The sequence below is a fragment of the Molossus molossus genome, unplaced genomic scaffold (assembly GCF_014108415.1).
Source record: "Molossus molossus isolate mMolMol1 unplaced genomic scaffold, mMolMol1.p scaffold_m16_p_5, whole genome shotgun sequence".
NCBI lineage: Eukaryota > Metazoa > Chordata > Mammalia > Chiroptera > Molossidae > Molossus > Molossus molossus.
The window spans coordinates 4947323-4972068 of record NW_023425388.1 but is presented as its reverse complement, the minus strand read 5'-3'; the positions used below and the strand labels follow the sequence as shown (position 1 = coordinate 4972068).

The 24746-nt window shown below is 51.4% G+C and overlaps 1 protein-coding gene across 1 annotated transcript; it reads right to left on the bottom strand.

Annotated features, from left to right (window-relative positions):
* Nucleotides 1-23468, bottom strand: LOC118617495 (PTTG1 interacting protein). The gene is made up of 6 exons (XM_036243458.1): nt 23287-23468; nt 13344-13396; nt 10260-10368; nt 6796-6967; nt 5793-5839; nt 1-1836 (listed from the first exon to the last, which is right to left on the bottom strand). Exons 1-6 carry the CDS (start codon nt 23399-23401, stop codon nt 1790-1792), a joined length of 543 nt encoding a protein of 180 aa, XP_036099351.1. The 5' UTR covers nt 23402-23468; the 3' UTR covers nt 1-1789.
* Between the last annotated feature and the right edge of the window lie 1278 nt (nt 23469-24746).

Genomic DNA, 24746 nt, shown 5'->3' with positions numbered 1-24746 from the left:
ATTATCCATTTACTGCAAACTGGTTAAAAATTAAGGCACTCCAAAGTTTATGGTTTCTTGAGGTTATGCTTTCAGGCTGCTTTTAGTACTATTTCAGAGAAAAGCACGTGGACTGCTGCCCCGGCGAGGCTGTCCTGGGAAAGAGCATTTCATAATCCCCAGCTCTACCTTCAGCTCAGCACCCTACACTTAGTGATTTTATACACGCTAACTATTTGTTAATACAAAGTTCATTAAAGTCGATTACAAATGGTCTCCTATGAATAAACAGCAGAGAGTAAAAAATCAAGGTGCTTTAAAATACTAAGGAATGTTTTGCAATACTTGAAATTGCTGTCAAATGCCCAAGTGAGAGAAGTAAGACGGAAGGCGTTGTCACAGGTCAGTGTCCCAGCTCTGCAGGAACGTGCACTCCGCACAGGTCTCCCGGGGGGAAGCCTCATGCGGCCCGGCCCCCCTGATCTGCAGGGAACGTCACCTGACGGTCGGAGAGCAGCAGGAGTGTGCACACGGAACGCATGGCTCCTTTCCGCGCCTGTTGCCCACTTTCCCGAAGCTAAATGTTCCCTAACTCAAAGCGATCTGGCTGCAGGGAACATGCTCCGATTTAAGGAGGGCTGCTCCCACTGTTTCACTGTGTGCTGCTGTCCTGACATGTGCTCAACTATTGCTAAAACCATGTCTCTTGATCTGAAAGAAACGGAACCACCATGAACGGCGCCACAGGGCACCTGGAGGCCACCAGTGACTATGAGAAGCTGCCTCTAAAGGAAAAGCTTCAGGACAGCCTGAGCCCAAGGAGCGCAGCTCAGAGCCGGGGCACCTGACAAGGACAGTTACCAGTGTCTGTGTGGTGTGTGGATTCCCTCAGCTGGCCCTGGACACCCCCACTTCCCAGGCACAGAGCCCTGCAGAGGGCTGCCCAGGGCATGGTGCCTCCCTCCTCGGGGCTGGCACACCGCCCAATGGCAGGGAGTCTTGGAGACCCAGGAGAGCACCTCACAGGACCTGTGACCGCACGCAGGACTGGCACCTGCTGTCACGGCGCTAAGAACAACGAGCAGGGCAGGCAACAGCACTCCTGAGCTCCTTGCTGGGGTTGGCAGCACCCATCGACTGCCGCAGGGAGGTTGCTTCGAACCTCCACTTATAATTCAGCTTTTCACTGGATAACAGTCGTCATGTTCTAGTGAAGATGCAAATTTTAAAATCATATGATAAGTGGTCTGAACATTGACAGTAAAGTTTTATGGTGAAATCTTTTAGATGGGGAAATAAAATCCAGAATTAAAAAGAAAAAAATTTAAAGGAGTCTCCCCCAGTGCTCTTCACTGTAACCAGTCAGGAAGGAGGGCCACTGACGCAGCAGTCTGGACGCAAAAGCCACCAGAACTGACATTTGGGAGACCTGAGGCCCGCCCCTGCGGCTCGGAAACGCGGGGACAGGCCGATCCTTGCACGCGGGACGGCTCCCCCGGTGCGGAGTGAAGCTGGTCAGTGGGCGGACGGGAAGAGCCCCGGCAGCAGGAGTGTTAGTGTTGCGGACGGCAGTTTGCAACCAGCGTGCAAACCGAGAAGTGGAACGTGCACCCCTCCTCAAACTGACGCAGACAGAGCGAGCTTCCCGCACCCCACAGGCTTACTATCTCGAGCGACTAAATACAGAAACAGAAAAGGGCACAGACGCTCACAGGACAAGGACAGGCTGCCTTCGGGCAGCTGCAGCACGTTCACGTCGCCAGGGTCAGAGCAGGACGGGGTGCTGTGGACCAGACTCGGCAGGAGTGCTTTAGTTGTTCTCGAATCTAGCGTACGGGTTTTCTTCTTTAAACAGACCTGCAAACAAAATGGACTTGCTTACAAATGCACTGGCCAACAAGAAACAATACAATGAAGTTGTAGACAAAGATTTACTGAGGCCAACAGGAAAGTTCAAAGACTACGCTAACAAAATACTACAATAAAATGTACCCAGAACAGTAATTTTAAGAAACAAAGATTCCCCAGAAATACTAATTTGTTGATTCCCTCAAAGAGAAATTAAGAAATGTAAAGCCAGGAAGAAAAAGAAAGAAAAAAATTTAAAGCCAGTATTTCCTCCCACAGTGGTTGACTTAAATTATACAAAACAAAACAAAAAAGCACTTTACTTTAAATGACCTTATAAATGTTAACTTTTAAAATTAAGGCTATAAAAAGAACTAATAAGGCCAGCATCAATATAACTGTCAAGCACTATGACATAACTATACATTAAAAATGTCATGCCCTGGCCGGTTTGGCTCAGCGGTTAGAGCGTCGGCCTGCGGTCCAGAGAGACCCGGGTTTGGTTTCCGCTAAGGGCGCGTACCTCGGTTGCAGTTTGTCCCCGGCCCTGGTCGGTTGTGTGGGTGGCGACCACTCGATGTGTTCCTTTCACGTCGATGTTTCTCCCTCTCTCTGTTCCTCTCTCTCCCTCCCACTCTACCTGAACAAAATATGGAAAAATGTCCTCCGGTGAGGATGATTAAAAGGAAAAAAAAAAAATGTCATAAAAAATCAATTATTTAATCACAAAAATCACTCTAGTGCTAAATGCGCAGACCAGGAGAGTTTCCGTCTGCACGGCGGCCGCGCTCCCTCGGGACCCTGTGTTATATGCCAGTTATCGGCGCCGCTGCAGCACGCTCGCTGCAGGGTCTTTTTTTTAGTTTGAAATCCTCACCTGAGGATATTTTTTTCTATCTGTCTTCAGATAGAGTGGGAAGGAGGAAAGGAGGGAGGGAGGGAGACAGAGAAACATCGATGTGATAAGAGACACATGGACTGGTTGCCTCCCGCATGACGCCAACCAGGGCCGGGAATGAACTGCAACCGAGGTACATGCCCTTGATTGGAATCGAACCCGCAACTCTTTGGTCCGCAGGCCGATGCTCTAACTGCTGAGCCAAACCAGCCAGGGCTCACTGTAGGGTCTTTCTAGGGTGGGGTGGGAAAGAGACAAGAAGGGGGGGAGAGGCAGGAAATGCAACAAGGGTGCTCATGTCAGGAGGATGGGAGCCTCCGGTCTTGGGGAGCACGGCACAGATCCATAAGGAACTATCATATGTCCGGCGGCAAGCACAGGCAGTCTAAGGACATGCTGAGAAAGGAAACAGCCCCAGCTCTACTTCTGTTCCCAGGGAGACTGTTCTGTGACACACACTCCAATGCGTCTCGGGCCAAGACCAGCATTCCGCACGCACTGGTGCTCTGTGTGACGGACGCCCAGACTGAGCGCACTCACGTGCCACTTCCCGCACAACTGGGAACCCCTGGGACGGACTCCAAAGTCCAGGACATTCGCTGGGCTCCATACAAACTGGTACACGAGTTAATTTCATCAGTACAGTAAAAGGCCAAACGAACCCCAACAAGGACAGAAACAGTGCATCAGGGCACGTTCCCGGAACCAGCACCTCCACTGGGAGCCCCCGAGCCCTGGCCCCAGGCCTCAGGCCCACCAGACCGTGCCGCACCAAGAGCAGGCACCACCAAGGGCAAGGTCCACACGCTGCTGCACTCAGCACACCTCAGGCCCACCAGACCGTGCCACACCAAGAGCAGGCACCACAAAGGGCAAGGTTCACATGCTGCTGCACTTAGCACACACCTCAGGCCCACCAGACCGTGCCACACCAAGAGCAGGCACCACAAAGGGCAAGGTTCACACGCTGCTGCACTTAGCACACACCTCAGGCCCACCAGACCGTGCCACACCAAGAGCAGGCACCACAAAGGGCAAGGTCCACACGCTGCTGCACTTAGCACACCTCAGGCCCACCAGACCGTGCCACACCAAGAGCAGGCACCACAAAGGGCAAGGTTAACATGCTGTTGCACTCAGCACACCTCAGGCCCACCAGACCGTGCCACACCAAGAGCAGGCACCACAAAGGGCAAGGTTAACATGCTGTTGCACTCAGCACACCTCAGGCCCACCAGACCGTGCCACACCAAGAGCAGGCACCACAAAGGGCAAGGTTCACACGCTGTTGCACTTAGCACACTTCAGGCCCACCAGACCGTGCCACACCAAGAGCAGGCACCACAAAGGGCAAGGTCCACACGCTGCTGCACTCAGCACATACCTTGTCTTTTAGTTACGTTAATGCTAACCAGGCGTCCACAGCTCCTTTCGAGGCTCCTCACTTTCGTGGAAAACCAAGCTGTCCCTGGCCACGGGGGCATACACTGCTGCTTGGTGGGCACGGGGAAGCCCCAGCAATCAGGCAGAGGCACCAGGGGAGAGTGAGCAACATGCTGAGGCCACAAGACAAGGGAACTGCACCCACAAAGGAGCCCATTACCACCTGCGCCGAGACAAGGTCCTAAACCAGGGCTTGTGCTGTGGGCAGGAAGAGCGTGGCAGCCAGGTGGCAGGGAGTGGGGCTCGGGACTCTGAAGGCCCACGCAGCAGCACCCAGAGGCCAAGGGGGGCTACATAAGAAAGGCCCTACCGGCTGTCGGATGGCGCGTCTTAAACAGACACGACCCAGTGGCAAGAGGAGGAGCAGCCTTATGCCCAGAACCAACACATGGAGGCCACCAGGGTCAACCCCAGCCTGAGGCTGAGCGGGTACACAGCCTGTCCTTCGGGAGCCTGCAGAGGCAGTGAGGTGTCCAGCCAGCGGGCCAGCTGAACCAGCGTGCACAGCCGGGACAAGCAGCCTGCCGGGGAACTGAGCCTTCAGTTTACTAGTTTAGCGAGCAGAACCCTGGAACAGCACTGAAACGCAGTGCTCCCTATGCACACTGAGAGCTTCAAGATAAGTGCACTGCTCGGATGAGATTTTCAAATGTTCCTGGCCAGACTGAGGGTGTAGCACAGCTGCCTGGGCCACTGCACAGGACCACCAGGACCACCAGGCCGAGGGAGGCACAGTGGGCCGAGGCCGGAGGCCAAGCTGCACTGCTGTCGTTTCCAGCGATGCTGTGTGATCCCTGCGCAGGAGCGCTGATGCTCACGTCGTCCACGAGTGTGAACCCACTAAACCCAGGAGCAGCCCTGATGCTCTCAAACACGAAAAAATTAGTCTCTCACACCCTCCAAATCTCTCCAAACGAAAAAACAAACCCAGGAAACAGGAAAAGGACAGCATGGCTTCAGCTGTGGCTGACTCCTTAACAGAGAAATGCAGCTCGACACGCAGCAGTCGGGCTGAGCCCGGTGTGGCAGGAAGGCATGGGGACAGCAGACGCGCCCCAGGCAGCTCTTCCTGGTGAACAAGATGACAGGACAGGAAAGGGGCTACAACAGACCACGTGACAGCCCGCACTTCGTGAGCCAAAAGTATTCCAGGAGAATTTGCTTGAAATCAAAACATTCCAAGGCTTCATCTTTTAAGACACTGGGTGGAATTAGTTCATAACAGCACCACTTGGAAGAACCTTTCCCTCCCAGGAGAGACATCTTTCTGTTTCCATAATGAACCAAAGCCCAAATCCTACAGGTCAGACTGCACAAGACATCAGTAATGACCAAGAAGCCCCGCCAGTGCGGCTCAGTGGTTGAGCATCGACCCTGCACCAAGATGTCACTGGTTCGATTCCTGATCAGGGCACATGCCCAGGTTGTGGGCAAAACCCCCAGTGGAGGACATGCAGGAGGCGGCCAATCAATGTTCTCGCTCATCGATGTTTCTATCTCTCCCTCTCTCTCCCTTCCTCTCTCTAAAAAAAAAAAGAAAAAATATTTAAAATAATAATAATAATGACCAAGAAGGCTTGGCATCAATTTCTCACCAACTGAAAGAGATTCAGTTGATTCTTACCATATTTTTTCCTGATTTCATCATGCCTTGACTTCATCTCTGCTCTCCTAAAAAACAAAGAAACCTCGTTTAGCACCAAAATACAATGTAATTCTGAAAGCAGCACCTTGCATCTCCTTCAGCAGAGCAGCTGCGGTCTGTTCTCGTTCCCGGAATGAGAGGAGGGTGGGGTGGGCTCGCCCCGAGGCCACACTCACACTGGGACAGGTAAGGTGACGCTGGGCACAGCCTTCTGAGCGGCTCCAATATCGTGTCGTTTGATTATTTCAATAAATGCAATTCGAATTTCCGATACTGATGTTAAAATTCTTTTCTTATATAAAGAAAAGGGAGTTATCAGTAAAAACCTTCTGCAGGTTCTGAAGATGGTTAGGAACACGGAGATGCTCGTTTTTATGTGGGGCACACGAGCTCAAGGTGATGACATGGAGACCTGTGGAGCCCGAAGCCTCATCAGCTGCCCCACAAGTCAGCACCTCCCCAAGCCACACCTTGTCCCTAGTCAGGGAGGGGCAGGGACCAAGGGCCGTCCTATGGCTACATCACACAGCCTCGCCACAATGCTTTGAGACCAGGAAAAGTGCTGTTTATCAGCACTGGTGGCATAAGACCCAATTCGGCCACGGGCAGACAAGTGACCTGATCAAACGCTTTCCTCCCTCCCTGAGCCTGGATTTGCTCATCACTGAAGACTGAACAAACTGCCTTCAAGGGCGGGCTCCTGCCACGGCAGCACGGAGAACTCGCCACCCAGCTGGCTCCAGCTGCAACCCTGGCACTGACTGGAGGAAACAGACAAGGAAGTGGTCGGCCTCTGACAAGAGGGGCCCTGGCCCTGGCTAGGGTCCCACATACTTATCTTCCCGCTCTTTACACCACGTCCTAGAAAAACCCACAGACACACATTCATAGACACATAAAACGGAGAAGACTGGTGACTTATCATGTCTCCTGATCTGAGCCCCTGGGGGAACCTCGCCCCATGGGGTGAGTCTGGACTCACCTTTCTTCTTGCCGTATCCTCCTCTCTTCTTGCTCCCTCATGGCCTTCTCCTCGCTTTTGTCTGGCTTCCGGCTCTTCTTCCTCCTGCAGCAGCAGTAGCAGCACGTGGCGACTGCCAGGAGGACGAGGCCCCCGACCACCGACATGGCAATGATCAACGCCTCGAAATTCACTAGAGGTGCAGAGGGGCCCGGGTCAGAGCTGCCTGGAGCAGGAACCTGTCCGGGAGCAGCAGCCCCTCGGGGTGGTGAGCTCTGCCCGAGCGAGGCCCAGCCTGCAGAGCAGGCCTTTCTCAGGGCACAGCTGTGCCACCCAACAGCTTCTCCAGGACAAACAGGGGACCCGAGTTTCAGGGTCCACCACCGGATACTGAAAAGCTGTTTCAAGACTGAGAAAAGTTAACAACACTAGGAAGAGAACACTCGGCTGTGTATTTGGCCTCTCCTAGAACAAAATATAAGGTTGAGGCAGCTTATTTGATTATTTAAGTCAAAGTCAAAGGCATTACATTTATTTCCCACAGGAACTAACATCTGACCATGGCAAGCAGAGAGGACAGTTGATCTTCCCCAGGGGTTTGAAAACAGCCGCCGAGCCCAGCCGGTGTGGCTCAGCGGACTGAGCGGCGTCCCATGGACTGAGGTCCTGGTTGGATTCCTTGTCAGGGCACATGCCCAGGTTAGAGGCTCAATCCCCAGTAGGGGGCGTGCAGGAGGCAGCTGATTGATGTTTCTCTCTTACATCGATGTTTCTTTCTCTCTCTCTATAAAAACATATAAAAAAAGAAAAAGAAAAAAGCTGCCTAATCAGTGTCACGAGTTTATGACTTCCTGTCCGGACCAAACTTCTGAGAAAAGACAAACTTAAGACAAGTTTTACATTCTTTTCAACTTCTCTTAAGATAAACCAGTCACTATTTTTCTATTCCAGCCGAACTCTAATACCTCTTTTGTGAATGTGCTTTGTAAGCATCTGGTTAAAACAGCCGCTGAAGAGGCCCGAAGAGCCGCGGGCCGTGCTATGCACACCTCCGGCACTCCCTTCGTCCCGGGAAAGGAGGTTACAATGCCCACCACCCGAAGTGACGACCTCCAATCTCACTGGCTTCTTGGCTGTGGTCAGGGTGGGGCTTCGGGGTGAGAGTTCTGCGGGGCCCATGGAGGCAAGTGAAGCGCTCGGTGCCCGTGTGGGCCTGAGTCACATCCTGATTGGCTGCCAGCGGGACAGCAAGACTGCATGGTTCACTCAACCATTTTACAATCGGGGAAAGGTGTGGCATCTGATCAGATCCTTCTGAGCTATAACAGCGTGTTTTCCTTCTCTGACCTGCTCTAGAGGTGCTCGAATTACAATAGTGCTAGAAATAATCACAAAGGAGATCTTCACTAGTAGGTGGTGTTGTTTTTGACTCGAGAACTCTATAATAATTAACTTTAAAAATTACTGAGATCGCCCTGGCCCGTTTGGCTCAGAGGTTAGAGTGTCGGCCTGTGGTCCTGAAAGACCCGGGTTTGGTTCCCGCTAAGGGCATGTATCTCGGTTGCAGTTTGTCCCCGGCCCTGGTTGGTTGTGCGGGTGGCAGCCACTCAATGTGTCCCTTTCACGTCGATGTTTCTCTCTTTCTTTCCCCCTCCCACTCTACCTGAACAAAAAATGTCCTCGGGTGAGGATAAAAAAAAAAAAAAAGAAAGAAAAAAAAAATTACTGAGATCAATAAGCTGACTCTAAAATATATCTACCCCAAAAATAGCATTCTTGATTAGCAGCTAAAATCAGTCCCAGAATAAAAACAGAAATCCCATCATAACAGAAAACAAAACTACGGGCTCCTTCCCTTTAAGCCTACATGGCAGATCTGTGACACTACTAAAGGACGTAAAGGGTGACCCAGGCGAGGGAGTGACACCTTGCTTCCGGACAAAGGTTCAAAATGGCAAAGACCACATTTTTCTCCAAGCAAACAAAACAGCCCAGCTGGTGTGGCTCAGCGGATGGAGCATGTCCCATGCACTGGGAGGTCCCAGTTCAATTCCCAGTCAGGGCACATGCCTAGGTTGAGGGCTTCATCCCCAGTAGGGGACATGCAGGAGGGGTCTGATTGATGTTTCTATCTCTCTCTCTCTCTAAAAAAAAAAAAAAAAAAAAAAATCAATAAAAAATTTTTTATTAGTTTTTTAATACTCAAGGATATTTTTCCACTTTATCTTCAGATAGAGGGTGAGGTGGGAGGGAGAGACACACTGATTGGTTACCTCCCACATGACCCCAACCAGGGCTGGGGACAAACCACAACTGAGGTACATGCCCTTGACTGGACTCAAACCCACGACTCTTTGGTCCACGGGCCGACGCTCTAACTGCTAAGCCAAACTGGCCAGGGCCACGTTTTATTTTATTTATTTATTTTATTTTTATTCCTTACCCGAGCATATTTTTCTACTTATTATCAGACAGAGTGAGAGGGAGGGAGAGACAGAGAGAAACATCAATGTGATACAGCCACGTTGACTGGCTACCTTCCACATGACCCGATCAGGGCTGGGGACGAACCGCAACCAAGGTACGTGCCCTTGACCGGAATCGAACCCGCGACTCATTGGTCCGCAAGCCCACGCTCTAACTACTGAGCCAAACTGGCCAGGGCCAGGGCCATATTTTAAATAAATAAATAGGTAGCGGCCTCTGTATGACCCCAAACCTGAAGCCACAAAAGAAAGAATTAATAAACCCAACTGTATAAAAATAAGTTCCATGTAGCAACATACACCATAAACTAGTTTAAAAACAATTGAGAGCCCTGGCCAGTGTGGCTCCGTTGGTTGGAGCATTGTCCTATGCACCAGAAAGTTACAGGTTTGATCCCCAGTCGGGGCACATACAAGAGGCAACTGATCCATGTCTTTCTCACATTGATGTTTTTTCCTCTGTCTCCCTTCCTCTCTTTCTAAAAAAAATAAGTACATAAATAAATAAAAGCAAACTAAAAGACAATTTGAATCTCACAAAAGGATAATTTCCAATGGAAGAATACCTGTAACAACCATATGCAGACAAAGGGACGCATGAGAAAAGGTAGGGACATGTGCACGCTGAGCAGGGGCTCCTTGCCTGGGAAGTCAGAGCCCCTAGGAACCACAGGTATTAACGTGCCCATGAACACAACCAAGATATAAGGTGCTGAGCCATCCAAAAAGCAGGCTTCAATTCACCCCCACCCTCAAGGGCGTGGAAACCCAGTGCAGAGCCAAAGTTGTGGTCTGAAGCTGGGTCTCCCGGATCCCCAAGGACCACCCCCCCCTTACTTTCTGAAGACATCACAAGCTCTCACTGGAGTCCCAACTTGCTACTGGGAGCATCAACTACTGGGAGTATGTTTTCTGGTAGCTTATGTTAACGAGCACAACCAGAATTTTCAAAACCTGTCCTGATTTTGCAAGAAGCTAGTTTTGAAAATGCCCACTTACCCCAGCAAACGCCCCAGCGTGCAGAGCTCAGCGCACAGAGAGAAGCAGGCGGCAAGATTTTTGACACTGGGTAGTCCGAGCACGTCTTATCAGTGTTGCACCAAAGACACTGGGAGAGATAACATTAGATGTTAGAAATTCAGCATAGACACTAACGAACCAGACTGTCCAGGACCTGATCCCCGAACCACCAACCACTTGGTCTGCTCGCCCTTGCGGGATGGTAATGGCCTTGGCCCCCACCCCAACACAGCAGTTCAACTGCCACGGAGAAGCATGCTACTCGAACCTCTTACATTAGGCACCCTGAACAGCCACACAGCCTCTGTGTTGGTCCTGGAAGATGCCAGGCAGCTCCCTGCCCAGAGCCTTTGCATGGACTGCTCCGTCTGCCTGGAAGATTCCTCCCCAGACACATGTGCTTCCTAATCTCCTCCATGAGGCCAACCTACTTAAAACTGCCCCCTGACCGCCCCCCCCCCCCCGCTGCGGCAATCACTCCTGACACACTCAGGCTGCAGGAAGGCAGCATCGTGTGCACACTGAAGGACCCCCAGCAGGCAGAGCAAGTCTGGCCGTGGCAGGAGTTCAATAAGTATGTGTTAGTGGTCTTCCGTGACCGTGGTCACCACTGTGTGCAGATCCCACTTCTGATCTCTACAAGTGCAGCAAGTGGGTGTTACCTCCAGGCCGTTGTCAAGATAGTGCAACTGAGGCTCAAAGGCACCTGCCGAAACCTCGCAGATGCTCCCGGGTCCCTAACAGTGCCAGGGGAGGTGGTCCGGGGCAGGGACAGCGCCTTCACCCCAGTGTCAGGAGCCTGGCGTCGGCACTGTGGCTACGGCAACAAGGGAGAGCGGCTTGGGCTGCAGAATGTGCCTGTGCAGGTCAGGACTTGGCTGGTTTTTTCAGATCTTGAAGGTAAAGTTTTATGGTGTATTTTTCCTTTGAGTTTTTAATAGGACAGAATGTCATGGTCTTTTTTTTTTTTTAATCCCAGGTAAGGATGAATGTCTATTACAAAAAAAAATATTAAAACAAAGCCTGGGTTTTCCCAGGCCTCTTTCCATAATGTCCACTTTAGTGTGCTGGGCTTAAAATGGTTGCATGCATACTTAATAAACAGCAGGGAAACTCTTTTTCTTGGCTGTTTGAGAATATCTTGCATTTTACTGATTTTGTTCTGGCTTAACAATGTTTGGTAAATTTCCCTTTTCAAACAGCCTAAGTTTTAAATGTCAAATTTACCATTTTTATATGATGGTTGTACTGAAAGCCACAGGAATTCACTAGGATACGCTCTCTCCTGTGGTGCTGGGGTTGCTCTGCCAGACGAAGGGAGGAGCGTGCACATGGCAAGAATCTGAGGGACACGACGGGACACAGCGTGTGCTCAGCCTCCCTCTGACCGCGCAGGCTGCTGCCAGGACTCCCAGGCACCGCACGTCCTTTCGGAAACCTCTGCGCACTTAGCCTCGCGCGCGCACACCCTGCAGCTCGGACTTGGTCTGTTTGGGTTCAGAGTGGGGTCAGGACTTCAGAGGAATGCCCATCCCACTGCGGTCTGCACCTCCCCAGCCCCCTTCCCAGAGAGGCAGGAGTTAAACAGGACAACGCTGCAAAAGCGCTCCGGGAACTGCAGAGCCGCACAGACTGAGCCGCTTCTATGGCTGAAATGGAAAAACTCAGGCACCGAAAAGAAGCACCACGAAGAAAATGCCACCCCGAGGACCAGAGGCCCATTCAGCTCAGTGTCGTCAGTGCTAAGATCTGAAACCACAGTACGAGCTCCTGTCCGGTTTAATTGGCAGAGGCAAGGCCTGTCACCCAAAAGATGTGTTTGGGACCCAAGACACGGCCATGTTTTTGTAGGAGCACGGCCCGCGCCTTGAGGCGGAAGTCGTCTGATATATCTTTCCTGATCTGCCCCGTGCCATTAAACCCCTTCCCGGGAAGGAACACAGACTGTGTAGTTCCAACTCACAGACCGGCGGGAGCGGGGAGGCAGCCTTCCCCGGAGCCCAGGCCAAGGGCCCACGAGGGTATTGTCCCTCCCAGCCAGCCCTGCCCTGGCCAGCGGCTCCAGGTCCTCAGCGCTGACCACACGGCTGGGGTGAAATGCGCCAAACCCTCACGGGCGCTGGACTGAGTGCTGCCCAAAAAGTCCATGCCTGAGGGCGGCAACAGGACTCTGACACAGCAGCGCCACGCCCCAAGTCCCATGGGAGCCAGACATGGTGGGCAGTGTCCCGAGCGTCACACACCTACACGTTAGATCCCAGAACGGCTCCTCTGGAAGGGACCCCCATGAGCCTTGCTCAAGGTCACACAGGACTTACAAGAACTAGAGACATTGAAGTCCTGGCTGCGAGGCTCATGACTATGAGCTGTGCAGTCTGACCCCACGGGACTGGATGCCCCCTAAGTCTCTCACTGACCTGATGCCTGTGTCTCTCCTGGCTCTCACCTCTCCCCCATTTCTGTATGAAGAGCGGAGAGAGAAGCATCTCCCCCGACCCCGATGGAGACACGGGACACAGAGCGCTAGGACTCTGGCTAGAGGTTACAGACGGCTCACAGTCCTCTGACCCCTCAGCACTAGCAGAGTGGTGCATGGCAAGGGCTCTGGGCACTGTCATTGTGTCTCCAGGGTGCATTGCAAGATGGAGTCATAACCCCTGTCCCCAACAGGCCTCTAAGGTCTAACGACAACAACATGAGGCCCTAGTCGCAGGTTAACAGTCAATGATTACAGGTATGACCCCTTAGCCCCCACCTCCATTCTGAACAGCACTGTTCATCAGCACCCAGTGCCACCTCAGGGAGGTCTGAACCACAGGCCCGGCACACCTTTTTTAACCCCCACCGTTTCCGGAGTTAAATATGCATATCCATGATGCTCCGGCGTATCCGCAGCCATCATGGGATGGCTTAAGATGCCTGAGAAAGGCTAAAATAATACTTAACATCCATCGCAAAAACACCCCCCACCCCCCACAGCAGAACCCTTAACACACACCAGGGACCCTCCCGCTGGTAAAGTGGGCCTGCTTCCAGCCATGAGCTGGCCCACATGATACTTACAGAGACATTTTTCAGGCACTCTTGACAGGTCTTGTTTGTGTTCTGGGAACAAGCTGTGGGGAAAAGAACAACAAATCACCGAGAAGCATGTGTACCAGCCAGGAGCGCTGGGGGCGCTAGTGAGGCACGCACGGGTCAGTCCTCACAGAGTACCAAGCCTCAGGTCACAGACAGGAGGTACTCAGCCCTGCAGCAGGAGGCACAGGAAAATCGCACACACAGTTACACCCACGGTGGTCTTTCGGGAAAGGTGACTCAGCATACCCTCAAGAGGTGAGCCACGGGGGCAGGAACTACGGACCACTCGTCGGCTGAGGTCAGCTCAGCAGCACTCTGCGGAAGCACAGGTCACAGCGATGCCACGCCCACATCACCACAGCCAGGGCTGTGGGTCCCTGGCCAGTCCCTCAGCCCTTCAGACAGGGATCGCCCCCAACACGCATGGGAGAGGCTGCTACAGCAGCAAGGAGGCCGGGGGCTCTCCCGGCACTGCTGCTCCAGGGGGAGGGTCGTACCCCACCCGAGCAGGTGTGCGTGCGTGAAACATTTCCAATTCGGTGTCAGGAAGCTCGTATTTACCCCATCCTATCCCTAAAAACAAACATTCGCTTTGAAAAGAGCTCTGTACAAACTCATTAATTACCAAAAACTGCAACTTATTTTCATGATAATGTACCACTTCACACCCATCAGAATGGCTAAAATTGAAGGCGGACAATACTAAATGTTGGTGAGGCTGCAGAACAAGTGGGGACTCACGCAGTTTTGCTGGCAGTGGAAAATGGCTCCACCTCTTGAAAACGATCCTGCACTTCCTCATAAAACAGACACACAAGCCTACCCTATGACTCAGTTCTGCTCAGGCATTTCACGCAGGAAAGATCAAAACCGCCATCCACAGGAAGACTTGCACAGGGTGGTTCGCAGCAGCTGTATCTTTAATATGCAGAAGCTGAAAGCAGCCCAGGTGTCCATGTGCAGAAGGATGGGTGGTCATGAGATGGAACACTATTCAGCCATAAAAAGTACTACACTGTAGCCGAGCTAGTGTGTCTCAGTGGTTGAGCATTGACCCATGCACCAAAAGGTCACCAGTTTCCTGGTCAGGGCACATGCCCAGGCTGTGGGCCCGAACTCCAGTGGGGGGCATGCAGGAGGCGGCCAGTCAATGTTCTCTCTCATTGATATTTCTATTTCTCTCTCTAAAATCAATTTTTAAAAAAAGGCAGTGCACCATGTACATAAAACGTGGATAATCCGTAAACGATAATCTAAATGGAGCCACCTGAAAATGGAGCTGGGCCCTGGCTGGTGTGGTCAGTTGGCTGAGCATCATCCTGTGCACCAAAAGGCTGCTGGTTTGATTCCAGGTCAGGGCACATGCCAAGGTTTCTGCTTTGATCCCTGGTAGGGGTGTGTGCATGAGGCAACTGATTGATGTTTCTCTCTCTGGCTCTCCCTTCCTTTCTCTATAAAATCAATAAAAAAATTTTGTTTTAAAAAAAGAAATGGAACTGGGACTGCCAAGCCAGAGCAACCTCCTTGCACATTTTCCTTCCCAAATCTCTGGAATGTTAGAAAAAGGCAAAATAACCTTGGACCTTTCTCACTGTGCAAGGCCTTTTATTTTTAGGTTAGGAGACTTTAAAAGTCATTTAACGGCACACTCACTGTTCCTGCATTTCACTGTGTGTGTGTGGAATTTATCTCAAGGGAAGAACCGCTCCACTCCAGTCAACGGCTCACAGCGAGGCGCTGGGGGAGGGCGCGATGCCCGCACCTTACTCCCGCGCCTGCGCGGAAGGGTGTGAGAGGGACACTTGCACAGAGGCCATGGGGCAACTGTGAAGGACAAAAGCTGAGTGTGTCGAGTATTCGTGTTCACTGTACTCTTCTTTCAACTTTGCTGTATGAAGATTTTCACAATAAAATGTAGGAAAAAGAGCTTTAGCTTCAAGTTACAATTTTCATGTACTATATTTGCTAAATGGGACTTACTCTAAAATAGTTGGTTCTTTTTTTTTTTTTTTTTTTATCCTCACTCGAGGATATTTTTCCATTTTTTGTACAGATAGAGTGGGAGGGAGAGAGAGGAAGGGGGAGAGAGAGAGAAACTTCGACGTGAAGGGACACATCGAGTGGCTGCCACCCGCACGACCAACCAGGGCCGGGGACCAACTGCAACCGAAGTACGTGCCCTTAGCGGGAACCGAACCCGGGTCTCTCCGGACCGCAGGCCGACACTCTAACCGCTGAGCCAAACCGGCCAGGGCTAGTTGGTTCTTTTTTTTTTTATATCCTCACCAGAGGATATTTTTGCATCTATCTTTAGATAGAGCAGGAGGGAGAGAGGGGGGAAGAAAGAGAAACATCGATATGAGAGAGACACATCGAGTGGCTGCCACCCGCACGACCCAACCAGGGCCGGGGACAAACTGCAACCGAGGTACATGCCCTTAGTGGAAACCGAACCCAGGTCTCTCTGGACCACAGGCTGACGCTCTAACTGCTGAGCCAAACAGGCCAGGGCTAAAATTGTTGGTTCTTCTACTCAATAGTGTGGTGCTTCTACATACATCCCATTTCTCTAAATAAAATCCTATTTTATTTTAAATGAAATAAAACCCCATTCTTTTGTGTATCATTCTGCAGCAATTATTAAATAGTACTCTTTTCAGTGTCTCTAGTGATGCGCTATCGGGTTTATGTTGATGCTTACTTTTAAACTACTTTAAGGACTTAGAACAACGGACTTTATCTTTTTTGATTTTTTCATTAATCCTTACCCAAGGATAGTTTCCACTGATTGTTTTTTTAAGACAGAGTTTAAGGTAAGAAAGGAGGGAAAAAGAGAGAGAGAAACATTGATGTGAGACAGACAGATTGGTTGCCTACCACATGAGCCCGGGGGGCCAGGGATCAAACCTGCAACCAGATATATGCCCTTGACCAGGAATCAAACCCAAGTCTCTCTGGTGTACAGGCCAATACTCCAACCACTGAACCACACTAGTCACGGCCAACAGATTTTATTTGGTCCCAGGAAGGTAAAGAAAATCGACAACCCCTGCCCGGCTGGTGTGGCTCAGTGGTTGAGCGCTGATCCAGGCACTGAGAGGTCGCCGGTTCGATTCCTGGTTGGGGCACATGCCCAGGTTGTGGGTCCAGTCCCTGGTGGGGGGCATGTAGGAGGCAGCCAACTGATGTTCTCTCACATCCATGTTTTTCTCTCTCTCTTCCTCTCCCTTCCTCTCTCTAAAATCAATAGGAAAAAAAACCCACCAAAAACATAAAAATCGACAACCCCTGAAATGCCCTGATGTCTCAAGGTACTGGTAAGAGAGATAGGGGGACAGTGGCATTTTGATAAGAACAGTCGTCACCATGTTAGAGGCCCCAGCACCTGGGCGCTAGGAGAAGGGAGAGGCAAAGAGCCCTGTGCTGTTAGGGTGATGATGCAGCCTGAACACTCGATTCCTAGCTGTCCACGAAAGGGCCTGGAAAGGACAACGCCCAGGGGCAGGGGCAGGTGTGGTGCCCAGGTCTTGGTTCCTCTAGAAGGAGCCAGAGCTCCTTGGAGAACAGCTGGCCCAGAGCTGGTGCAGAGGCAGATGAGCCCTGGGCAGCCTGCTGAGCCAGAGAGCGGCACAGACTGATGGGCAGGTGGACGGTAAGCACGTCCACGTCGGATTGGTGGGGTTTCTCTTGTTAAAGAGGGACAATTTAAACATCCAAGTAAATGAAGCAATGGACTCTGACCTCTTGAATACATGGTTTCATACCGACACGAAATAAATAAATACAGAGAAGGCAGCAAGCAAAGGAGAAAGCATTTCCACTTTGCAACCATCACAGTAAACAGGGACACCAAGACCGCTGTGCACATTGGTGGTACCTCCCCAGTTTAACCTCACTTAATCATGAGAAACGGCACCCGAAAAGTGATCAAAGAATCACCAGTGTAACCTGTGACCATGTGACAATGGGACAAAGTGACAGCAGGTGCCTCCCAGAGGGTGAGGGAGGACAGTCACCAAGTGTTTGAACCCTATCAAAATGCATTGGAGTCCTGGCTGGTTTGGCTCAGCAGTTGGAGCATCAGCCGGCGGACAAAGAGTTGTGGGTTCGATTCTGGTCAAGGGCATGTACCTTGGTTGCAGTTCTGCCCCCAGCCCTGGTCAGGGTCGTGTGGAATGCAACCAATCAATGTGTTTCTCTCACATCGATGTTTCTTTCTCTCTCCCCTTCCCACTCTATCTGAAGATAAATGGAAAAAAATATATCCCTGGGTGAGGATTAAATAAAAAAAAGCATTAGAATCAAATCACAGGAAATTCAGACAAGACCAAACTGAGGGTCTCTGCACAAAGCAGCTCTCGGAAAACACAGGACTAAGTAGCTATTCCAGATGAACAGATATTAAGAGACATAACTAAATGTACCATGAGCCTGGATGGGGCCAGAGGGCAGGACAGGGACACAGGACATTACTGGGATATTTGGTAAACACGTGTTAAAGGATACACGTGTTAAATGAAGTATTCAAGTATCATATCACTGGTAATTGTCAAGATTTTGGTAATTACATTCCCATTATATGAAAGAATGTCCTGGTTCTAAGGCGACACATCCTCAAGAATTTAGGGGTAAAGGGCCACATCACTACTTACTCTCAAATGGTTTGGTTAAGAATGTAACAAGCAAATGGAGAGGGAGTAGCAAAGCAGACGTGGCAAACGCTGTGGGAACAAAGACTCAGAAGCTCAATGTTCTAGTTATTTCTTCAACTTCTCTGTGGCTATTAAATTTTGCTGAATAAAGAGTTAGGCAGGGGCCCTGACTGGTTTGGCTCAGCGGTTAGAGCATCGGCCCTCAGACCAATGAGTCTCAGGTTCGATTCCAGTCTCGGGCACATAGCTCGGCTGCAGTTTGTCTCCGGCCCTGGTCAGGCCGTGTGGGAGGCAGCCAGTCTGTGTGTCCCTGTCATATCAATGTTTCTCTCTCTCCCTCCCTCCCACTCTATCTGATGATAAATGGAAAAATATCCTCAGATGAGGATCAAAAAAAAAGAAGAGTTAGGCAGGGGAGGTTCGGTGGGAACCTGTGCACCACCTACCCCACCCACTCTCAAGTCCTTGCTGAGAACTTCCACAAGAAAGGTGGCACTTCCTCCCCATCTATCTTAGCAGAATGGCAGCAGGCAGCAGGGGTGATGCAGTACAGGGATTTTTCACGGGGATTTTCACTTCTGAAGTCTTTGTGATAGCTCCTCTCGCGTGAACTAAAAGAACTATGCTCCAAAGCACACCCCTTAAACTTAATCCACCCCATGGCCTCTGACTACAGGCCAGTATGAGTCAACAAAGAAGCATGGGAGGCGGGGGCCAAGGGAACTGCCCAGCCCTTCTGCACCAGCACAGCCAGGCACAGGGCAGGTTTTCAACACAAGCAGAAGCATCTGTGTTAAACAAGTTCGGAGCTGGGAAAGGTCATTCTGCACTCCCTGGAAAACACCCTCATCCTCTCACACAGTAAGAAAGAACAATACACGAACCATTTGCTACTGCTTCAAGGATCGGGAGTTTTCCTTCTGTAAGATGTCACTCACTCAAAACCATGTGCTCAAAGCCAGAGAAAGGAAAAAAAAAAAAGCCGTTTCTTATGTCTACTGCGAGTTCTGAAATCTTCAACTTAGATTCTATATATTAACAATTAAAGAGCTTTAAGTCTCACTCACTTTGGAAATGAAAGGACAAAAAAAAGTTCTTCTGTAGGGCACACCAACCCATGACCCACTTTCTAGTTCTTTTCAGGTGAGTCAACTGATTAAGTACCAAAGGACATACACTAGCACGTGTAAAGATAACATTTTTTAACAACAAGGAAACAGTCCAGCCTGTGTGGCTCAATGGATTGAATGTCACCATTCAATGGACTAAGAGGTCCCGGTTCCATTCCCGGTCAGGGCACATGCCCCGGGTGCAGGCTTGATCCCCAATAGGGGGCATGCAGAAGGCAGCCAATTGATGTTTCTCTTTCTCTCTCTCTAAAAAAAAAACAAGAAAACAAAAACATATTTAAAAAATAATAATAAAAAAAGGAAACAATGCCCTGGCCAGTGTGGCTCAGTTGGCATCGTCCCGTGCACCAAAAGGTTGCTGGTTCCATTCCCCATTGGTTGGGGCATGGGTTGTGGGCTCGATCCCCAGTGGGGTGCATGCAGGAAGCAGCCAATTGATGTTTCACTGTCAAACTATTCTTAAAAAAATAAATACATAAAAGAAGGAAATAGTATATTATTTATGGCCTATAGCTCACATAATAGGCCAAAGGGCTGTAGCTGCTGAGCCCCAAGGCGGTGGAACAAGCCCCTTATCTGGGCAACATGTCCACAGTGCCCATGACAAAGCCAAACCGTCCATTTCATGTGAGAAACAAGGATGGAAAATTCACTGAGACAAAAAAGCCCTGGTCACGTTCCTATCCCTGCAGAAGAGAGTCAAGACTGTAGTACATAAAACCATGGACCATATGTACACATACGTGAACACCTGCACCACCTGCTGCGAAAGCTCCAGTTCTTGGTGGGTAGTGGGAAGGATGGCTGCAGACCCCTGCACATCCAGATGCCACTATCAGCAGCAGTCGGGTGCCCCACAGAGCTCCTTTGGACCCCTCTGTTCAGGACAGCAGCCTGGGGTCCTTGAAGGTATCGCCTCTCCTTGAGATGTACAGATGAAATTCTGGGATGGAGTCTGGCCCATGCACAACGCAAGTGGGGTCCAAAAGCACAGGAAGGTTTCTTTAATGTAATGAGATTGCTCTCAGATCTTCAGTGCCGCGGGTTGCTCCCATCCCCCTCCAGCAAAGCATACAAAGATGGTAGAAATTGTTGGTTTTGGATGGGTGTGACGTACACTTAGAATTCATACACCTGGGAGGGTTAATGTTATGTATTACCTTCATTGGACTAAGAAAAGCCCAGACAGCTGATAAAACCTTATTTCTGGGTGTTGTCTGTGAGGGTGTTTCAGAAGAGATTAGCTTCTGAATCAGTAGACTGGAGAAAAAAGAGATGCCCTCCCCCACACAACCTGAAAGAACTAACAAGCAGAGTGTGAATTTGCTCTCTTCTTGCTGGAGCTGGGACTTCTATCTTCTCCGGTTCTGGGTCATCGGTGCTCCTGGTTCCTGGTCCTTCAGACTGGGCTGCAACTTACACCACTGGCTCCCCAGTTCTCAGGCCATCTGATCTGGACTGGAGCTACACTATCCACCTTCCTGGGCCTCCACCTTGTAAACAGCAGATCAAGAGACTTCCCAGCCTCTGTAATCATGTGAACTATTACCTCATAATAACTCTCTTTCACTACAGCTATATTGGTTCTGCTTCTCTGGAGAACACTAATATGCTTAATGAGGAAGACACAATGTTTTAAATAGTGTAGTCACATTCCTATAGATTAACAAGCAGCAAAAGTCTCACACTAAGTACATACTCTGCGGGAAGGGGGTCTCAGCGCGGTAACAGTGCCCCCTCTCCAATGAAAGGTGAACGCAGACCCGAAGGGCACCTGGGCCATGAACACCATAACTACCTGACACCACTCCTCCCATTTGAAGGTGCTGCTGACAAGAGAAACAACAGTTCACTCACTACCAACCCAGGACTTGGGGCACATCTAGAAGACAAAGTGGGTTACTATAATAAAGCAACTTCCAACTGGACTGACAGTAAGTACACGCCACACGCCTAGAGAAAGAGTTGCTTTTTACTCAAAATAACAGTTCTAATTTAATTCTCAAACACTTCAGGGCATTTCCTGACTCGCGCCCTCAGCCACTGAGAGATTCTTCTGCGATCACAGATTCTTTTTGTAGATATCCATTGTTTGCTAAAAAGTACTCATTCCCTGCCTGACCAGCGGTGTGGCTCAGTGGATTGGGCGTTAGCCCATGGACTGAGAGAGGTCCTGGTTGATTCCTGGTCAGGGCACATGCCTGGGTTGCAGGCTCAATCCTCAGTGGGGGGTGTGCCGGAGGTAGCAGATCAATGTTTCTCTTTCTCTCTCTCTCTAAAAAAATCAATAGAAACATATTTAAGTAAATAAACAGTACTCATTCCCCATTTAAAAAAAATTTTTTTTCCTCTTTTTTTTTTTTTTTGATTCCTCACCTGAGGACATTTTTACATTCATCTTCAGATAGAGCGGGAGGAAGGGAGAGAGAAAGAGAGAGAGAAACACTGATGTGAGAGAGACACATCGACTGGTTGCCACCCACAAAACCCCAACCAGGGCTGGGGACAAACTGCAACCGAGGTACATGCCCTTGCAGAACCAAACCCAGGTCTGGTTCACAGGTCGATGCTCTAACCACTGAGAAAACTGGCCAGGGCAAAAATTTTTTCCTTTACTGATATTAGAGAGAGAGACAGAAACACTGATGAGAGAGAACATTGATTGGCCACCTCCTGTATGCCCCCCACTGGGGATTGGCCCACAACCCAGGCATGTGCCCTGCTAGGGAATCGAACCACCAACCTCTTGGTGCATGGGTTGATGAGGCTGTACCCCTGAGCCACACCGGCTGGGCTCATTCCTCATTTCTGCTGAGAACTCAACTTAGACCAAAAGTTCCCTCTACAGTGCAACTAGGCTGCTTTGTTAAGAAAAATCACAAAAACATACACAGAATTAGACCGGGAAGTAAATTAGAAGAAAATCAAAACAGTCCTGTACTGGAATAAACCTGCAGTAAGGTCACAAAGAGGAAAGGTGTTTGCTGTGCTCAACAGACACTGACAAAGCCTGGGCTAAAAGGAGTTGAGAGAAAATACTGACCTCAGGCTGGGCCCAGGTCAAGTCTACTTGTAAAGGTCTTGAAACAGAGGCTAAGAGGCCTGCCCCTGGCTCCATTTCCCACAACTAGTGACCACATGGGTACCCACACACAGTGCCAGTTTGAAACATTTCTGAAACAGATCCAACTTACAGTCCCAGCTCAAACCCTTTCAGGCCCTGGGGCTGTCACCCCTTCACCTGCCCCTCATGGAGCCACCCTCCAGCAATACAGTACTCGGTTTCTGCAACTCTTTGGCCCTCAGGTCATGCAATTTCCTCCACCAACGCTCCCCTCACTTTCCCCTCCCCAGCCCCCAGCACTCTGGATAGTTTGTTTCTTGGTCAGTCTCCCAGAAACTCAGCTTCTCAAGGAACTCTGGGGCACCACCGTGGGCCCAGCGCCCGGCACACACAGGTGGTTAGCAACAGGTGGGAAACCCAATGAAGAAGGCCCAACGCAGTTCTGGAGTGTCGAAGGGAATCAGCTCGACCCAGAGTGGCAGCCGCTACGGCACTGTGCATTCCCCTGAAGCTCAGGCCCCCTGTAACTCCGAGGACCACTCCTCGAGTGGGCTCGTGCCGGTGACGCTTGAGCAGGTTCTTCAGATCCAACAATGCAATCCCGACTTCGAAACTAGAGCCGAGAGTGTTTCCGAGGGTCGAGGGACGTGGTGAGGCTAAGCGAGAGGGCAGGGTGCTGAGCCAGGCCGGCCCTGCAGGCTCCGCGGGAACGCGCAGCCCCGCGGGCCTCGAACCTGGACCACCCCGCACAGCCCCGCGGGGCGGCGGCAGCGGCTGACCCAAGACAAAGGGACGGCCAGCCCCCTCCAGGGGCCCCAGCGGCGGCTAGACCCGCGAGACCGGACACTCTGGTGGCCCCAGTCCGCCGCCCCCGCAGACCGCGGCCCGGGACGGGGATGGAAGTGGGGCGGCCACCCGGCGTAGCTGTGACCCCGACACTCAGCAACCCCTCTGCCTCCACGCCCCCCGCCTGGCACCAGGACCCCGCGCCCCCTCCGTCTCCCCGCCCGACCCCGTACCCCGCGCCCCCTCCACCGCTCGGCCCCACTCAGGACCGGAGCCCTCTCCGCCGTCCTCACCCACTCCGGGCGACTTCTCCACCGCGGCCGCCGGGAGGAGCAGCAGGAGCAGCGTGGCGGCGCCGAGGGGCAGCCCCCAGCGCACAGTCGCCCCCCAAGCCCCGCGGGACCCCATGGTGGTGTGGCCCAGCTGGTCTTGGGTCAGTGGTCAGCTTGGCTGCCTCAACCGGGAAAAGACTCGCGCCGGAAGTGGGTGGGGCAGGAGGCTCTAGCGAGTGCGCAGCCGCGAGCTCCAGCTCGCCCCGCCCCTCGCCGTCAGGCCCACCCCTTGCGGAGCGTCTCCCCGCCTCCCTGCGTGATGCGGCCGGAGCTCAGCGCGCCTGCGCAGCGAGGGGGCGGGTACCCGTTCTGGGTCAGTGCGCCTGAGCCGCACGGTGTGTGCTTGGGTCGCTGTCTTTTAATTTGCCTGCGCGGTTGTGAGTGGTGTTTGGAAGACTGGAGTGTACCGTGGCCTTGACCCTAAAAAGGTGAAGCCCTGGAATATGGCCCCAGGGACTGACCGACCGCAGCTTCACTCAGAGCAAATACTTGGCCGGCCGGATCCCCGCCTGAAAGACACCCCCACAGCCCTCCGCCTGCTCTGGGGAACCCTGGTTCCCTGACGTCCTCGGTAGCGGGCCATTCATTGCTGACCCCCCACGTCCTCCAGAGCCCTGCGCCAGCACCCTGATCCCTCGCCGATCATCCGCACACCGCCACCCCCTCTCCAGGCGCCACCTCCAGCCCGCTCCCGTGAAGGAAAGCGGGGCTCTGCACGAAGTCAGTGATGGAAAGTAACCTCACGGGATGAACTGACCATAAATCTCTAACTCATGCTCAAGGTGCGAAGTCACTGCGTGGGCATTTGACTTTTTTTTCTTTTGAGAATACGGTTATAGCCCAGCCGGTGTGGCTCAGGGGATGCAGTCTCCTCCCGTGGACTGAGAGGTCCCGGTTCGGTTTGGGGTCAGCCACATGCCCAGGTTGCTGACTCTATCCCCAGTAGGGGGCGTGCAGGAGGCAGCTGATCCTTGTTTCTCTGTCACGTGGGATGGTTGTCTCTCCCTTCCTCTCTGTCTTAAAAAAATCAATTTAAAAAGAAAGAAAGAAATGTAGTAAAATAGGCTCCCAGATTGCCATTGGAAAATGAGAGAGGACCGAAAGTGGGTGGGGGAAAGACGTGGTCTTTTTCCCATCTTCTCTGTTTCTGACCTGGCAGAGAATATATACAAGCACAAGGGTGGAGCTAGAGAAAGGGTATTGGAGGGTGTGTGTGTGTGCGCGTGTGCTGGAAGCTATATGCTGTATAGCTTCCACCTGCTGTATGCTGGAAGCTATATTCTCCACCCCAGCCTCCCCACATTGGGCACAAGCAACACACATTTGGAATCAGGAAGCCACAAGAAGCGATGATAGTGGGAATAACAAGCATAAGAGCAAAAAGCAAGCTTAGATACCCAGAACGTTCCAGCAGGAAGGGA